Below are 17,230 nucleotides of genomic sequence, written 5' to 3'. Positions count from 1 at the left end.
ATTCTCTAACATACGGTACATGTAGGTAGCATTTAGTATTGGGTATCGTTTTTATCGTATTAGTTTTGGTGCAAAACACCAGTGCCAATATCATTGTTATCAATATCAATACCTTAATTTGACAAACATTAACCAGCTATCTTTTTAACAAAAGAAGTCACAGTTCTCAAAAGTTAATTGTTGGCTATACACAACAAGACATTTTTCGGGGACCAACAGTTTTTCATGAATTGAATACACTCTGTGGAAGGGTTTAAGTTCTAAGCCGAAAAACACACACAACTCTAAGACCGGACAACGTTGTGGTAGCAAACTGTCAATCACAAGGTGGCCGTGCCCTACGGTACCCTGCTTTATCATCTACTTTACTCTAAATGGGACCATCATTTACTCCATAAACATCAGGCTTTATTGAAGACGACTTGAAACTAGCGATTAAGACCATAAACTCATGTTTACAATGCTTACTGAGGTAATAAATCAAGTGAGAAATAGGGTCATTTTCTCATAGACTACCATACAATCAGACTTCCTTTTGCAACCAGAGCCCCCTGCTGGCCAGTAGAAATAATGCCAGTTTAAGGCACTTCCTTATAAGCTTCACATTTCAGAAATGGAGGTCGCCTCCAATTACCAAGTATCTCTCATTAGTTGAGAACCACATTTCAGATAAATCTGATTGCTTACAACAAAAGCTTGTTTGATGTTTCTTCCTCTATAAACTATTCTTTTATTCGCCATCTTAAACACACAGAATTAACTTGAAAGTGATTTTCCATCAGCTTTTCTCATCTTCCCCCAGCAGCGGTTTTGAGAACGTGACCGCTCCGTTTGAAGTGAAGAATAGCATCCTCATTCTCTCCTGCAAAGCAATTCAGCAGATTTCCTGCGAAATCTGACCTGGTGGCAAACATGCAGTTTAGTGGTTGATGCAGACTCACTGATGTCACATCGATTTGAGGTTAAAGTTGTAGTGAGAGAAGTAGAGGAGCACCCCAAACAACAAACTGACAGGAGTGTAACTGTATGGAAACAATAATTGTAGCTATGCTAATAGTCTGTGACTAATTCTGCTAGAATATATAATTGCAATTTTTTTTGTCGTATAGAATGTCAAAAGTGATTTTGAGAAAAGCTGACTTAAACTACGCGTTTCTAAATACTTTCTAAATAAAGTGTCTTACTCTGTACAAACCTAATTAAAGAATCTACATTATAATAGTTTTTCTCCCTCAATATTAAAATATTAATATATTCTATTCCCACTAAGCACATTTTTATAGACTTTTATAACTGCACTTATATGATAAACAAGCACAAGCATGTTTGTTTTATATTTTGCATATGCACACACACACAGAGATGCATACACACTCACACACACACACGTCAGGCTGTGTGGAACGTAAGCGAAAAGTAGCGGAACAAATTCCACAAATCCCTCTAAAAAGCATGTTCGACTTTTGCCAGACCTTTAGAAAAACATGTACAACAACCGGAGCTAACTTAAGTCGGCAGCTTGCGGGAGGAGAGGAAAGAAAACAGAGGAAGGAGGACAGTCAAAAAGACAGATGCTTCGAGATAGTTTGGTGGTTAACTTCCTCACGTCTCAAAGCACATGAGCCCACAATAACCTCAGACAAAATCCTGAAGTATGGACAATAAAGAAATGGATGTGCTGGTGCAGGTGGCGGTCAAAACACTTCACCTACATAAGGTTCATTGTTAAGAACGCACAATGGTTTTAAACTGGAAGATCAGCTGGTTAGTTAACTTTCTAAAAAGGCAAAAATCCAAACACAGAATCAATCAGGGGCAGATTTGAAAACCCTCAATGCCCTGCGAGCATGAGCTGGCATTTCTAACAATATTTTGACGAAACTGTCCAACTTATGTCCAAGTAAATGTAACATATCTCAACCAGACATCTTATCAAACTACTGGACAGGCCTGCACAGCAGAGGGAAAGGAAATGATTGTGGGAAAAGGAGAAGAAAGAAAGGCAGTCGCAAGCTTAAACAGGCTAACAAGCTGTTGTTTGCAGCTGTACGGAGAATCTGTTGTTTGCAGCTGGGTTGAGTTGTACTTTAAAATCTGTGGAGGAGAGTGCTTTGGCCTGGCACACAGGGATGACTGCTTTTCCAACATTTTCCTCTTCTATCATTTCCTCCTGTCTTTCGATAAGAACGTTGCGCTCGATTTCATTTTAAGCCAACACTTGATTTGCAGCTGAGTGAGACGCAATTGAGGCGAGAGTCAGCCCCTTCAGGTGTGCCAGTAAACAAAGAACAGCCCCCACAGTTCTAACATCTTGTTCATAAGTGAGGGTATGATGGAGCATGTGTTCAAAGGTGGACTGGTGCACACTGACTGCAGTAGTGATGGCGACTGTTGTGTTGAAGGTGGAACCGAGCCCCAAAGACAAAGCTTTACAGCTGAAGGTTTTCTTCACAGATTTTGGCCTCACATGAGGAATGAACAATGAAGAGATGATAAGAGAGAAAGCAACAGTGACTTGATAGCTCTGTTCTTTGTTCTGCATCAGACCTCTTTGTTAGTGGACGTCCCGCTGCCTCACACACACCTGGTACACATTAGTCTGTCTACTTTGCATGTGTGTAAGAAAGAAAGAAAGAAATAAGAGAGAGAGAGAGAGCGAGAGATGGACAGATTGAGGAATTGAGTGAGGGCTGTAGTTCAGTTTTAGTGAACTCCCATGTGTGTTTCCACTCATGATGTGACACAAACCATATGTGTTGGGGCAACATCTGCCTGGTGTGTGTTTGTGCGTCTTCAATCGAGAGACTCCGGACCCTTATGTAACAAAGGAACAGATAAAGCACCACAGTCAATGGAAGCATGCTTACCTTCATCTCTTTTTCCTATCGCATCCTATTTGTGCTGTAGCCTGAGAGTAGCCTTATTTTATTCTTTAACATTCTTCACGTATAACGGAGAATGTACTACATGTCCTGCAGATCTACTTAACTCTCCCCTGTACATTCTGAGATTAAAGTTACTTAAAGAAAAGGCCATGACATTTCTAAAAATAATAACATATAAAAAAAACAACTTTGTGTCATTTTTGTGTGTGTGCGTGTGTGTGTGTGTGTGTGTGTGTGTGCGTGCAGTGAGCGGATTAACTAAAAACGCAGTGAGACAACCTCTTTCAGTACTGCTCCAATTCTGGGTAAGGACCCACAATAGAGTTGAGGAAAAGTGATACCAGTCCCTAAATTATTCGGTAAAAATCTCTGTCAAAAGTTATAGAGTATGCCACACTGCCAAGAGGCTTTATGGGATCCTGCAATGGAATGCATGTTGAGACCAAGTCACATTTTGTGAGATTTGATTACTAAAAACCCTTAAACTGGGTTTATAAACACAAGAAAAATGCAGCTCCCCCAGAGAAAAGGTCTGAAACTCAAACTGTTCAGAGGAGTGTTTTTCCTCCAACAGATTCACAGCTAAGGACCAGCGGAGTCACTCCTTCCTCCCCTCTGACCCTCTGACCCTCTCGTTCTCTCAGTCTCCCTGCAGAGAGCATGGTCCAGCCAAGGGCCGAGTATTGCACCTTAACAGTGTGTTAGTACCAACTAATGCTGCCCGTAGGACCAGAAATTGTCAAGGACTGAAACCAGATGTCTGGTCAGATTTGTTTATGTTACAATCAGATAATTATTGAATTTAAAATTAAATTTGTTCAGTCTTAGACGATGTTTAATACAGGTAAAGCTCTTTTCTGGCTGCTTGCAGTTGGACAACATTTAACATTTGATCATGTTGGCTTCTGTTTATTTCTAAAAATCGAGGTAATAAAAAGTACTGCGTTGTTTACCGAGACTCTATACTTATCTATATGATGCCTCCTCATTTCACTACAAAAAGCTAAATAAGGTGGCAGCCATGGCCGGAGGGAGCTGAACGTTTCTTGTTGTTGACGTTTCTAAATATTGTATGTAATTTCCAGTAAGTCTCACAATATGAAACGTGTGTTTTCTATTTAAATTGTTTAAAAACCTTCAAAGACAGCAAGTGCTACTCACCCATCATTCAATGCATTCTGCGTGCGCCAAGCAGACAGCCGTGGTTGTGCTACTTTTATTTAAAAAATTGCATATTTATTTTCATATACAGATGGCTGTTTGTTTTCTTACAATTCTAAAATACATTTAAATTTTGAATAGTTGTTGACAGCATTATTGTGAAGGTCATTGTTAATGCATGGAGTTTGTCCAAGAATTGAACAAATATATATTTTGACTTGATGATGGATGATGATAAAAAGTCAGGAGATCACCAAAGTTATGACAATCTGTCCCGAGGAGAACATGAACATCTGTAATAGCTGCTTCAGGCCAGAGCAAAGATGGTGGACCAACCGAATGGCAAAAAACAATATTGTCTCTCTCTATAGTTCATTAGAAGCTGTTGTTGGGATCTGTAGTTTACCTTCTTAGAACAAAACTGTTACTTGAACAAATGCAGAATCCAGAATATAATTGAAACATAGGAATATTAGTTAGCCTAATGAAACAATAACACAGTGGACTGTGCTCATTGTATAATGCCCCCAAAGGCCATAATGATTTTAAATAAAATAGCAAGCCTTAAATATCTCCCTGTTGCATGAAACAGAGTTGGACTTTCTCCACTTTATAATTCATTACTTTGATTAATCTGAGGACATCATGTCTGAGGGCTGGGACACTTGCTTTTCTCTTCTAATTTATTTTTGTTGGCCTGCTCTGCTGACTATTACCAACTGGGCTGAGTCCACTTTCAACAGACTGTAAAAACGGTAAGAATTAATAACTCCGCAATTCAAACAAGCAAGGAGAGACACTGTGCACGTCTGTGCAGTATCAGCCTGTCTGGGAGGAAAATTGTGGTCGACACAGCGGCAGCCCCCACTGGCCGGTTTCAGAGACTGTTGTTGGACGTTGGTTACCGCACAGTGCCACACTGGTATTCACACATGCACAACAGCAACACACCAAGCCAAGGTAATAAAATGTGGACGGTGGAAATATTTTCTCATCCTCTCGGTGTTGTTGTTGAACTCTAAATATCAGGAACAGAAACAAAGGACGGGAGAGAAGGAAGGAACGGATATAGATCCGTTCGGGTAAGGTCAGAGGAGCGGTGTGTGTTTGTGTTTGAGGCAGCGCGGGGGTTAGGTATCGCTGAAGTCTGCTCAGTGAGTTTGCTCAGTGCGGTCTCCACTGAAACGGTCGGTTGGTGAGAGATTTGGTGAGAGATTTGGATGGGGGGCAAGCTGTGGACTGTTGTTGATATTAACCCCGACTAACCTCAACCCACACACACACACACGACTGATGTACGCGCTGCACAGAAAGAAAGAAAAAAGCTCGCTCTCACGTCTGTTTCTTGCTTTTCTTTTTCTCTGTCCAACTGAGCATTTGTAGAAATGCTTGGAAGTGTTACAAGAAGTAAAATATGACTCAGGTGTGCTTTCAGCTGTGATGAAGCTTTTAGGTCTGAACCTGAACGGAGAGTTCAGAAAACACATCAATAAGAAACCAGACAGAATCTTTCAACAACTCATTAATATTGAGTAAGTAAAGGTCAGTAAGTAAAACTTCACGGTGGACAGAGATTTCTTTGGGCTGCTGATTACACAGCATCATCATTCAGTCCATAGAAGAGTTCCTGAACTTACATTATTTAGTGTAAAATCTTCTTTTTTTTTACAATACTGAAGCACTTTTTCTGTTTCGGAACAGTCTGAATTAATATGGAGACTCCGTTTCTGTCTTATCCAAAAACTGTGGATAGCGCTCTAAAACAGCAACAGAACAAGCTGGACCTGCAGCAGGGACTGGCTAAATATACACAGCATGGAAACTCCTCTTGAATCAAACAATGAATTAACACACACACACACACACACCAAGTTTTGCTCCAGGGTGGATGGATAATGGCGATATAGGGGAGGACGTTATTTTAACTAAAAACACAACCTTTGCTATTACAGGAGACGGGGAGTTAAGATTCCACACATACGGGAGGCAGAAGAAAGACTCTCTCTCCGTCTCTTTACCTCTCGAGGCAGAGTTGAAGACCGACACTCTGCCTCTGCGTGTCCTGTTGTTGCGTCAGGTTTGTTGGATTATCTCGTTGTGTGTTTGCATTATGGCCACTTACTACAGCCAAAAATACAAGATGGGTTCAAATCATCAATGTCTTTTCAGGGCTGCTCCCTTTTAGTGGGTTCGTCGACAAACTCGTCACTTTGCTCTAAAACACAAGATTTACAAGTGGTGCTTTTGCATGATTCTTCGTAGAGAAACTGGAGTTTTACAGATCATTCGATTCAATCAACTAATCGATTAGTTGACTATGAATGCCTTTCGTCGAAGACAGCGCTACACCGGTCCCCGTGATTTGGACCATTACACCGATGACAGTTAGATGGTAATGTAGCACAAAGCAAACATACTGCTGTTGCCATGATTATGTGCATCTGAATGTAGCTTGCATGTTGATTTAAACAGTTAAACAGATATTAGTTTGAGGTAGGTGCCAGCCAGTCAGACGCATATAGTTTCCATGGCCCTGGTACAGTTGAGACATGATGCTTATATATCTATATATATATATATATCGATATATATATATCGATATATATATATCCAACATCGAAGACTGTGTTTTAGGGTAAATGACTGGTTTAAGAACAGGGTTATGGTTGGGGTTAGGCACAGAGTGATTCATTTCTGAGTAAGCCTTCAGGGAATTGAATGCAAGTCAGTAAAATATCTTTAGAAGTAAAGCCGTACAAGTTTGTGTGTGTGTGTGTGTGAGTATTTACCTGGGCGCAGCGTCTGTGGTTTTCACACCAAACCAGAACTTGGTCACTCTGTAAAGACACGGAGAGGATGAGGATTAAGACAAACACAGAGAGTGAAATAAACCTTTCACAGACAAATCCTGTGTTTGACACATTCTGCCCACATTTGACCCATTCGTGTGAGCCCTCTGTCGAACATACAAGGAGACAGAAAGCTAAATATTGTTAGTAAAAAGGTCTGCATAACCGGAGCAAACCTGACAGACACACTCTCAACCTTTCTCTTATTTACATAATTATCCTCGGGGTGCAAAATGACTCAAAACACTGGGTCGCTGAACCAGACAGAGGCTGCGTCAATTGGTGAGATGTATGTTTGTGTGTGTGTACAGTTACTGCTAAGTGAGTCAAGACCACCAGTAAACATGGCTGCTATAACCACCGTGACAAAGGGAGACGTCATCTCATGACCACAGGGACAGAAATACAACCCCTCGTCCTCAAGTCCCTCCCACTTCTCAAACAAATGCGTCTTCAATCCACATAAAACAGCTTAAAAGAAACGTATCCAGACTTGATATTGAATGCACAAGACCACACAGACCTGCAAGGTGTTGCACAAAGAAGCATGTGTGAAGTATTTTCTTTGCAAAATGACATCATTGTGAAATTATGATTCTCTTATTACAATTTCCATAAACAAATAATACCACGGTCAAGATAACTCCTAGCTTCTGTTGTAAGTTGTGTTAACTTATGATTATTTTAATTATCAATTAATCCATTGATTATATTTGGTGAATCCAAAAACAGTTTATCCTATATCCGACAATTATGCTTCAAAGAGACATCTTCAATTTGCTTGTTTTGTTGAAATAAAAGTATAGAAATTAAACATGTTCAATTCACAATGACATAAAACAGAGTAAAGCACAACAATACTTTGACGAAATAATGTTCAGTGTTTTGACTTTATAAATGACTTAAACAACCAATTATCAAAATGTTTTATGATTTATTATCTCTCGGTCCACTAATTCATTTATTACCGGTAATTAATCACTTAAGCTTCCCATAAACCCTGTTGGTTTCACAGTTTGGATGTTACAGTATCTTTACCTTATTCACTTTCAACACTTTTTACTGAATGCAAACTGAAAACCTTGTCAGCTGTTTTTAAGAAAGTCAGTCAGTGTGGCAGAACGGCTGCTCTTTGCTTTGTCATCCTCAGCACAATCACGATGCCATCATCCAACATCAAAACAACCATTACTGGTGTGTGCGCAGTTGTGTATCTGTCTGTTGTCATGTGTGTGTGTGCCTCCAGGGAGTGTGTGTGTGTGTGTGTGGGGGGGGGGGGGGATAAGTCCTCTTAACGACTCCTAAAGCCTCTCCTGAGTTGGCTGTATTTAGCCTGAACCAAGCTCATCTCTTTCCACACACACACACACACCTTTCAGGGCTTCTCCTCTTTTCAGTAGCCTTTGTGCTGCTGGTATGATGAGGGTTAAGGGGTTAGAGTTGTGGTAACAGTGCAGAGGTTAAGGGTTAGAGATTAGGGGTTAAGGGCTTTAACGGTACAAACAAAAGATGCTGATTTGACTCATTCACTCGTACCATTCGATGCATACTGACTATTTTGGTGAAATAACAGCTGAAGGAGCTAAATGGACTTTGATGTATGAAGATGAGGACGTATTCCCCTTATAAGCCCTGTGAAGATGCTGCATGAAACAGCTTAAAGAATTCACCGTCACTAGGACAGCCGAGGATTTTTACTGAAGTCTCACTTAAAGATAAGATTAAGGCTGGGACGTTCTGTCGTGAAAGAAATGTCTTAGACATGAAGAAGGGAATAATTGGTTCATTGTCATGGTTTGGTATTTTGGGAGGCTTCAGAGTCCATCCCACTTGGCATGCCTTATGTGAGGAGGCTCTGAGTGTCTCGAGGTTAAGATAAGATGAGGACCTTGGTGATGTTCCCGAGACACATGGTAAACAGTCTGAACCAAGAGTGATACATTGTTGAGGTGGTTAGTTTTCAGAGAGGAGACATCAGGACTGCAACCGTAATCAGGATCAAATTCTGAACAAAGATCACATCAATTTTACTCTGAGTTTAAAAACGCTTGAACATGAATGCCTTCAATGCTAGTATGCCTTTAAAACCCTCGGCTTAACAATAATCTGTTAAAAAGGGATAATGCTGGGACTGCTGCCTAACAAGCCTCCTCGGATAAGGGAGAAGAAGAAAGCAGAAGAGCGTGAAAGTAATGTTTAAATCTCTGATGAATATAGGAACACGTCTGTGGGGAGGGAAGGATGGAAAGAGGAATAGAGCAGAAACACAGGCTGTCATGGTATCGCTACAGAGAAACACCTTCCTCCTTCCTCTGCCCACCTGAAGACAATCAAAAACACAAATGTTAACTAATGTTCTAATATAAATTAGACATAAATATTGTGATATAAATTTGCAGTATTGCTCTGCTCTCTCCTGCTCCTGTATGCTCGATCAAGGTGGCTTGAACTATTTTGTCTTCCAGCATAAGGATGGTAAATTGAACCATTGATGGTGGAGAAAAAGCAGCCACAGAAGAGCACTCTGTCATTCTTTGTGTCTTTATTGTTTTACCCTCCTACTCCTCGACCTCATCATCTCCACATTGCTGCGAACGTCTCCAAAAAAAAAAATGACAGGAGAGGACTTGAGAATGATGGCAATGCCATAATGTAGATGCTCCACTCAAAGAACTGAGGACAGCTAAACATCTCCAGATTTTCACTTTGGAGATAGAAAGCTGCTTTCCCCACTGCTGGCCTCACATCTTCATCCACTATCTTAATCTTTTTCACGCTCTCTTTCTTTTTCTGTCTTCCCCGCCATAACATCCCCCTGTTTCTGTCACTCCGCTTCAGAACCCTCTGCAACACACACATTAGTGCACGTACACATACGCACACTGATCCCAAGTCAATTTCATGGGACATATTTGCTGTCAGAGCCAATCAAGGCCCTTTTGATGGGCCTGTGCGCCGTATGGCTATTAAACGGTGGTCAGAGTTGAGTTTTGTGGGGTCTCAGTGTGTGTGTGTGTGTGTGTGTGTGTGTGTGTGTGTGTGTGTGCGTGTGTGTGTGTGTGTGTGTCTGCGGCAAAACAGCTGCACATGTTGAGGAAAAGTTGAGACAAAGTTGGGAGGGAAAAAGGGAGGATCAGATGAAGGTGACTGGGAGAAGAGAAGAGAAGTTGGATGTGGGAGACAGAGGAAATGGGAGAGAGGGAGGAAAGCAGAGGGAGACGGACAAAAGAAATATTAGTTAATAGGAGCAGAAAGGAGCGGCGGATACTCGTTGTGAAACAGGACGCAATAAATTTCGCTGAACTCTCTTCATCTGGCTGGAGTTATTGTATTATTAGGCAGCCAACTTAAAAAAAATATAATTGTACTTTCATCCACAGTGGAAGAACATTTTAAAATGGATATGTGCATTTATGTGGCACTATATTTCTGGTTGTGGATGAAGTTGTATGTGAGGTGTTTAATTACAAAAAAAGTACAATTCTGTATTTAAAAATATTAAAATTGATATAAAAACCAACAAAACGTTTTGATCCAAAAGCTTGTGTGCAGTTTATGGTGCATGCACCAAAAAAGCACTGATGCTCACAAGAAGCCTTGCATGAAAAATATCAAGAGAATTTCACTCCTACACAGTTCATGATCTATGATATGACTTAGAACGAAAATGTGCAAAAATCCTTATTTCATTTTTATGATTGATTTCCACACTAAAACACTAAAAACTCAAGGCCTTAAAACTTATTTTCCATCCTGAGAAATGTGTCCGAGCCTGAGACACAAGAGACACGTCGGAACCAGAACCGATCCGCGGAGGAAGAAACACTTGCACCAAAGGACTCCCACATGGCTCTGATGACTGCTGCCTCCACGGTGATCATTGCTGAAGAATGACCTGATATTACTGGACGCAAACACACACGGACAGAAACATGTGCACGGTCAACATGCACGCGCACAGCTGCACACACCCTTCAGTGTTTGAAAGAGAGTGAGATATAAATCACACTTTCGACCAGATGCAGCGATAAAAAGTGAGTGTGCGTGTGTGTGTGTGTGTGTGTGTGTGTGTGAGAGAAACAAAGGCAGAGTGTGTGTACATATTATGTGTGTTGTGGTCAGGCGCAGCAGAAAGTCTATTTAACACGAGGCATTAACTCTGCTAATCACACCCAGATGACCCAGAAGCAATCACAGCTACGTTGTGTGTGTCGTGTGTGTTGTACGCGTTGTTTGTGCGAGTGCGAGCGGTGAGTGCATCATGACTAACTTCCACGAAACAGAATATGAAGTTCTTCCAAAAAAGCCCATGTTGAGGTCTTCGAATTCCCGACAGAAGCCCCTAATTAGCTTACGTGCGTGCACACGCCCGTGTGTGTGTGTGTGTGTGGTGTGTGTGTTTCTGTGCAAGTGTGTCAACGTTAGTGTTTGTGGTGCCCCACATCCTGTAAACAAGAGTCACAACAAAGTGGTTGTTACACGGTCCTGAACTTTGCCTCATCCGACAATTACGGCATCTGTCTTTCTGTTTCGGGTCACTTCCAACGGCAGCGATGGTGAAACACCGTCGATCAACAAAATACTCAAAATGATCAAGAAGTTAGAAGAAAAAGTTCAATGTTTTTAGAAATAAGCTTATTTGCTTTCTTGCCGCGAGTTATATGAGAAGATTTCTCCCACTCACATATCTTTATGCTAATTATGACGCTGTCGCCAGAAGCCAGCTAACTTAGCTTAGCAAAAAGACTGTTACCTTGCGACCAGTAGAGACATCAGGAAGTTACTGGTCCAGACCAAGTAACAGTCTGACGATGGAAAGCCATCTGCAGTACTATTAGACAGGTGACGTAGTATAAGGAGCAACTCTGTGAGAGATGGAAGGGTCATACAAACACACGACTTTCACCCAGAAGACCACCGTTTGTGTCGGCGGGAAACCAAAAGTCGACACAAGTATGTCAAGTAAAAAACTTCCTTCACGTACGTAACAGGGGCTACATAACTGAAGTTACCCAACAAACATACTTATTTTAACCCAAACCATGACCCAGCGTCCATATGTGAGGAGGGTCAGTTAACCGGCCCGGCGGCGGTAGCTTCATATTCGGGCTGCAGATATGGGAGTGATGAACAATGTATTTAATTGCTCAAGTATCAGATATAATATGCCGTCAAGGTTTTTATGTGGTAAAACAGTCGTCTTGTCCATCTCTTTTTATCAAAGCCATGCCGCTCAATGCAATGCCATTCCAGCTGTAATTTACTGACTTGGAATGTCCTGGTTTCAGGTGGGAGTCACTCCTACAATGCCACAATTTTATCACCATCTAACCCTTGCTTCTGCTTATCAAATGACAGGGCAGTCCCAAAGCCGCAGAAAGAGGCAGATGCTTTATCTCTGAGGTGAATCAAACAAGCCTTTTGTCTCCTGCCGTCACCCACCCCTCTGCCTGTCTCTCTGCTTACCTGTCTGCCTGCATGTCAGTCCACTTTTTAACCCAGCGTATTAGTTTGTCAGGTTATCCGTCTACGTGTGTGTTTGTTACACCTGTCTGTCTGTCTTCTACCCCCCCGTCTGTCTTTGTGCTTGACCGCGTCTGTCTACCTGACTTTATCTCCCCGTCTGTCTCTGTGCAACCTGACCGTTGTCTCTGGTCTTTTTCAGAGCGTGACTGGTTGGCTTACCGACCTCTGGGCAGATTAGAGTTACCTACCGCAGAGCAGCTGGGACACACACACACACACACACACACACATAAGCATAAATGCACAGGCAGTTCATTCAGCCTCACACTGGCCCTCAGCCCCTGGCTCGAACCACAAACCAGCTCATCAGCACCACAGCCCTGTGAGTGTTTAAGACACGCAAACTAATCTGATCCACGACGTATGTGCAAAAAAGATCCAGCCCCGCAGGCGAGGCTGCAGTGTTTTTCGTTATTTTTAGGAGTTTACATCAAGGAGGAATTTGGGAATATGACAACATACCAGCAAATATATACTCATGTGCGCACACACACACACACACAAAGAGCTATAATTACACTATTACACCATACAAGGGAAAGTCGTGGAAAACCCAGAGAAGAAGCAGAAAGAGAGGTGTAAATAGAAAAGTGGTGACTCACATTCTTGTGGCTACACACTAGCCACACACACACACACACACACACACCACACACACACACACACACACACACACACACACACACACTGAGAGAGAAAAAGCCATAAACACAGGGTCCAGCCACATGAAGCCAGAGGAAGCAATGTGTGTGTGTTTGTGTCTTTGTGTCCGAGTGTGGTGACAGAGTAGGATGAGTAAAGCTCTATTTGCCGTCACTGGTGTTATAGTTACTGGAGCTGTTGCTTTCAAACGTGATGTACTTTAAATGAATGAAACACATTAATCACTCTGTGTTCTGCTACACTGTCCTATAATAGGTTCAGGGAGTGATGCTGCTCCCCAGGATGTGGCTCAGAGGAAACTTGTTTCCTTGTTTGCTCAAAGTTTAGAGGCTCTTTTTAATTTGATAAAACACACAAAGTTCTCAGTGCCCCTTTATATCCCAGTATGAGTTTCTAAATCGCAGGATTTAAACATTGTACCGTCACTGTCCTGTTATTTTTCTTATACATATTTCAATTAGGGCTGCAGCTAATGTTTAGTTTCCTTATTGATGAATCTGACTTTTCATTTCTCAATTCAATTTAATTCCAATGAGATGACTTCAAATGCCTTGTTTTGTCCAACTAATAATCCAAAATCCAAAGATATCAGTTTTGCAATGATATAAAAACAGAGTAACGGATGAAATCCTCAAATCGGAGAAGCTGAAAAAGCTAATGTTGTCATTTTTGCTTACTCAAATAATTATTTGATGATCAAAAAAAGTTCATTCAAAATGTAGTAATCGTCAACTAATCGACTGCACAACGCTAATTTAAATGACGAAAAGTTAAAATGATTAATTTGAAGGAATCATTCCATGCAGCATTGAGTCTTTATAACCCAGTTTTCCTCCTAAAGTGATTAAAACGGACCCTAAAGGCTACACCAAACAAAATGGGATGACGAAATGTTTCTGTCCTATCTGGGCTTGTGTATATTTTCATGTTCACGTGTAAATTGATAATTATTCGTTCACAGATATCAGCATACAGAAAGTCAGAAAATCAAGTCAACTAATGCTAAGAGTGTGACAGTGTGATATGTTCTTCAGACAAGAAACGAAAGAGTTCCACAACATATTGTTTTTTATCGTCATTGTGATGTCAACTTGCATGATAAACAGGCTGCGAAAGACCGCATTTTTTTACTTTTAATATAGTATCATTGTATTTTGTCTGACATGCGCCATGACAGACACAGGCAGTGTCGTTTACTTCATAAATTAAATGGGGGTGAATCCTAAAACAACGCAAAAAAACATTCATCAGGTTGAGAATGAGGACAGATGTTATGTGCGTAGCGAGTGTGGGGTTGAGTGAGAGACAGAAGCTGAAATTATTCTCCGCATCTGCGAGTAAGCTAGGGTCCACGGGATGCACGTTTTGTCATCAGAGGCATATGCATGCAAATTGTCTGGAGTTTGAACACATTCTCCAAGCAGACTCCAGACAGTAGTATAAAAATAAATACTACTTGTCCGTGGTGTCCGCAGCTGTGAATGTGACGGTGGATGCAAGAATTGAGTAAGTAATATCCTTATTGCAATATTCTACAACTTCATTGCATATGAAACCCAGGTAGAAAGTGAATATCTGGCCTGTTTGCTACCTCCCAGTCAGTTGGTTTCACTTCCATCGCTGTCGTTTTGATGCTCAACATCTGACTACTTCATTGCACTTCATAAAGTTTAAACCAAATGTTCCCTTTGTCACACCTCCATTCCAGAAACCCCACCACACACACACACACACACACACACACGCACACACACACACACACACACACCACTGCGAGAGTCATCCAGGGGCCACCCTCATTACCCAATGCACAGGTGCCGGGAGTCTATTCTGGATGGACACGGAGCAGACCAAACTTTTGTTTTATACATGAACATATATATACACACGCACACACAATTTCTTCTACACACCTCAAAGCCACTGGGGCTGAACTCTGTGGTTAGTGACTTCCCCACCCACTACACAGCATGCACATGCTGAAGCCGTTAACGATAAGTGGCTTTTCGAACTTGGTAACGTCCTAATGTCCCCGTTAATCACATTCCTCACTACAAAGGCCACAGAACACGGGCCAGCGACTTCACTGGGATGAGCAATTTTGTCAACTACTATAAACCAGTAAGCTACATTTTTTTCAGTGTACCTTTGGCCCTTCTGAGTACCAACACAGGGCAACTTCAATCTGAGCAACATCAAAACATTTGTTCAAATGTTCCTGCTGAAAACCATGTTGGAAACATTGTTTTAGGTGCGATCCCGCCGTTTGTTATGGTGCTCCACTGTGCTCTTACTGTATCTGCACAATATGGCATTGAGTGGCCATTCATTCTGGATGGAATTGTTTTTAAAGATTTTGATGATAGCCACAAAATTGTAATGACTACATAATGGGTCAGAGGTGTAGCAATATCAGTGTGGCCTTTACACCAATCAGACCAAAGAAATATGATTATTCATGTTTTGATAAAGTTAATTTTCATGTCTGTGGCTACATACATCACTGGGAACAGCCATGCGCTGTAGCTTCTGCTTCACTGAGGTCATCATGTCAGTGGATTGTGAGAAAGTATTTATAATCCTTCTGATGTGCTTATTAATTTGACACTTCACTGCACCTGATTGATTCAGGAGGCTCATGCCTGCCCCAATTTCTGTTCCCACTGTTACACTGACCCCACTGAGCTATATGGAATAATACTGAGAGAGATGCAGCAAATAGTGTGTTGTCAACAACACATGCAGTGATGGATAAAGTGGTAAAAATATCAGTAATGCACCTGAAGAAACAAATAAAACAAATGCAGCCAAACAGTTTACTCACTTTAGAGAGTAACTTTCCAACTAACGTGATGAGAGGGTTGTTTTAGTGGTAAATGGCATTACAATCCTCAGTCACGGCTCTCTGTCTTATATTTTATGACTTCTCGTATTATTTGTAGATACACAGGTGATCCTGTCGACCGCTGACTGCAGGTCATATCTGACCTGAGGCTCGGTTAACACTCTTTAAATAAGGGACAACGTGGTCGTAGGTACCTGGAGGTGTCTGAAGGCAGTCGTTAGCTGAGTCATGTGCAGAGTGAGGCACCTGGACGTGCATCTTGCGCTGCCGATTTTCTCCTGATCGTCCTCTTGCTCCGGTGAACTCCTGCGGGCACGAGTCACCGCCAGCACCGCGCACAGGAGCACAAAAGCGGCCCGACAAACTGACATGACACCGAAAGAGATTTTACAAATTTACACGGCAGACTTTTCTTCCTCGTGTCCGCGGCTCGTCAACGTCCTGCTCTCGCGACCCTTTACGTTCAGAATGAAAACATCTGAGCGCTGCTCCTGTCTGCGCGCGCGAGCAGTTAGTGGAGCGGCTCTCCTCGCGGACACTCCCACCACGCGGAGTTATAATGGGGGCTTTTTAACTTCAGTATATCCTTATCATCATCCTCATCCTCACAGCCTCTTCGATTTTATTCACTTCCTCCAATTAGTCTATCAATTATCATCATCATCATCCCTCAAACTATCACTCCCATAAATGCAGCTCATACCATGATCATCATCATCAGATTCACTTTCACCTCTCTCACCTTCCTTCTCATGTTTATTTTCTAATGCATTATTGGTGCTTATGCAATCGACCATCATCAAGTCAACATTAACCTTCACCATTACCTCACACTCTTACTCACTCCCTCACTCACTCACTCTGTGCACATTATCATTACCCTGCATGCCAACATTATGCTGACGGTCATCAAGCATCACTGTCACCTTCATCATCATCCTCACAGGTCTTTGTTGGCCAGGAGATGTAGAAAAAATCACCTACGTTTTGATTTAGGGGAAATGGAAATGTGTAAATATTTAGTACGTACTGGCAGGACTGTTCTTGGCCCTGCAGTTCAAACCAGACTTGATTTTGACCCATATAGAAAGTACTGCGTACTGTAGGTTAGTATAATATTCAAGAGTGATTTACAATCATTCTGGCTTGTCAACCCTCAAAATTCTTGTACAGGTCTAAACAGATACAAGTTTGTGAAATTAGGGAAAAAAATGCACACAATTTTGTATAACAGATGTATTGTTTTGTATTGTTCCTTATTAATCATCCTGTGACATCTTGTGATTTATCTTGGGGTCATA

General features: G+C 41.6%; 1 protein-coding gene across 1 annotated transcript in view; it reads right to left on the bottom strand.

Annotated features, from left to right (window-relative positions):
• The window catches only part of LOC306776484 (anosmin-1-like), a 37,002-nt gene extending 20,640 nt beyond the window's left edge, over window positions 1–16,362 (bottom strand). Inside the window, 2 exon segments of the mRNA XM_079267193.1 lie at window positions 6,836–6,883; window positions 16,124–16,362. Coding sequence (XP_079123319.1) covers window positions 6,836–6,883; window positions 16,124–16,300 — 225 coding nt within the window. The 5' untranslated portion in view covers window positions 16,301–16,362.
• Window positions 16,363–17,230: the final 868 nt, after the last annotated feature.

The sequence above is a fragment of the Melanostigma gelatinosum genome, assembly GCF_949748355.1.
Source record: "Melanostigma gelatinosum genome assembly, chromosome: 4".
NCBI lineage: Eukaryota > Metazoa > Chordata > Actinopteri > Perciformes > Zoarcidae > Melanostigma > Melanostigma gelatinosum.
Note: the sequence above shows the minus strand (reverse complement) of the source record. Positions and strands in the feature narration are given on the sequence as shown.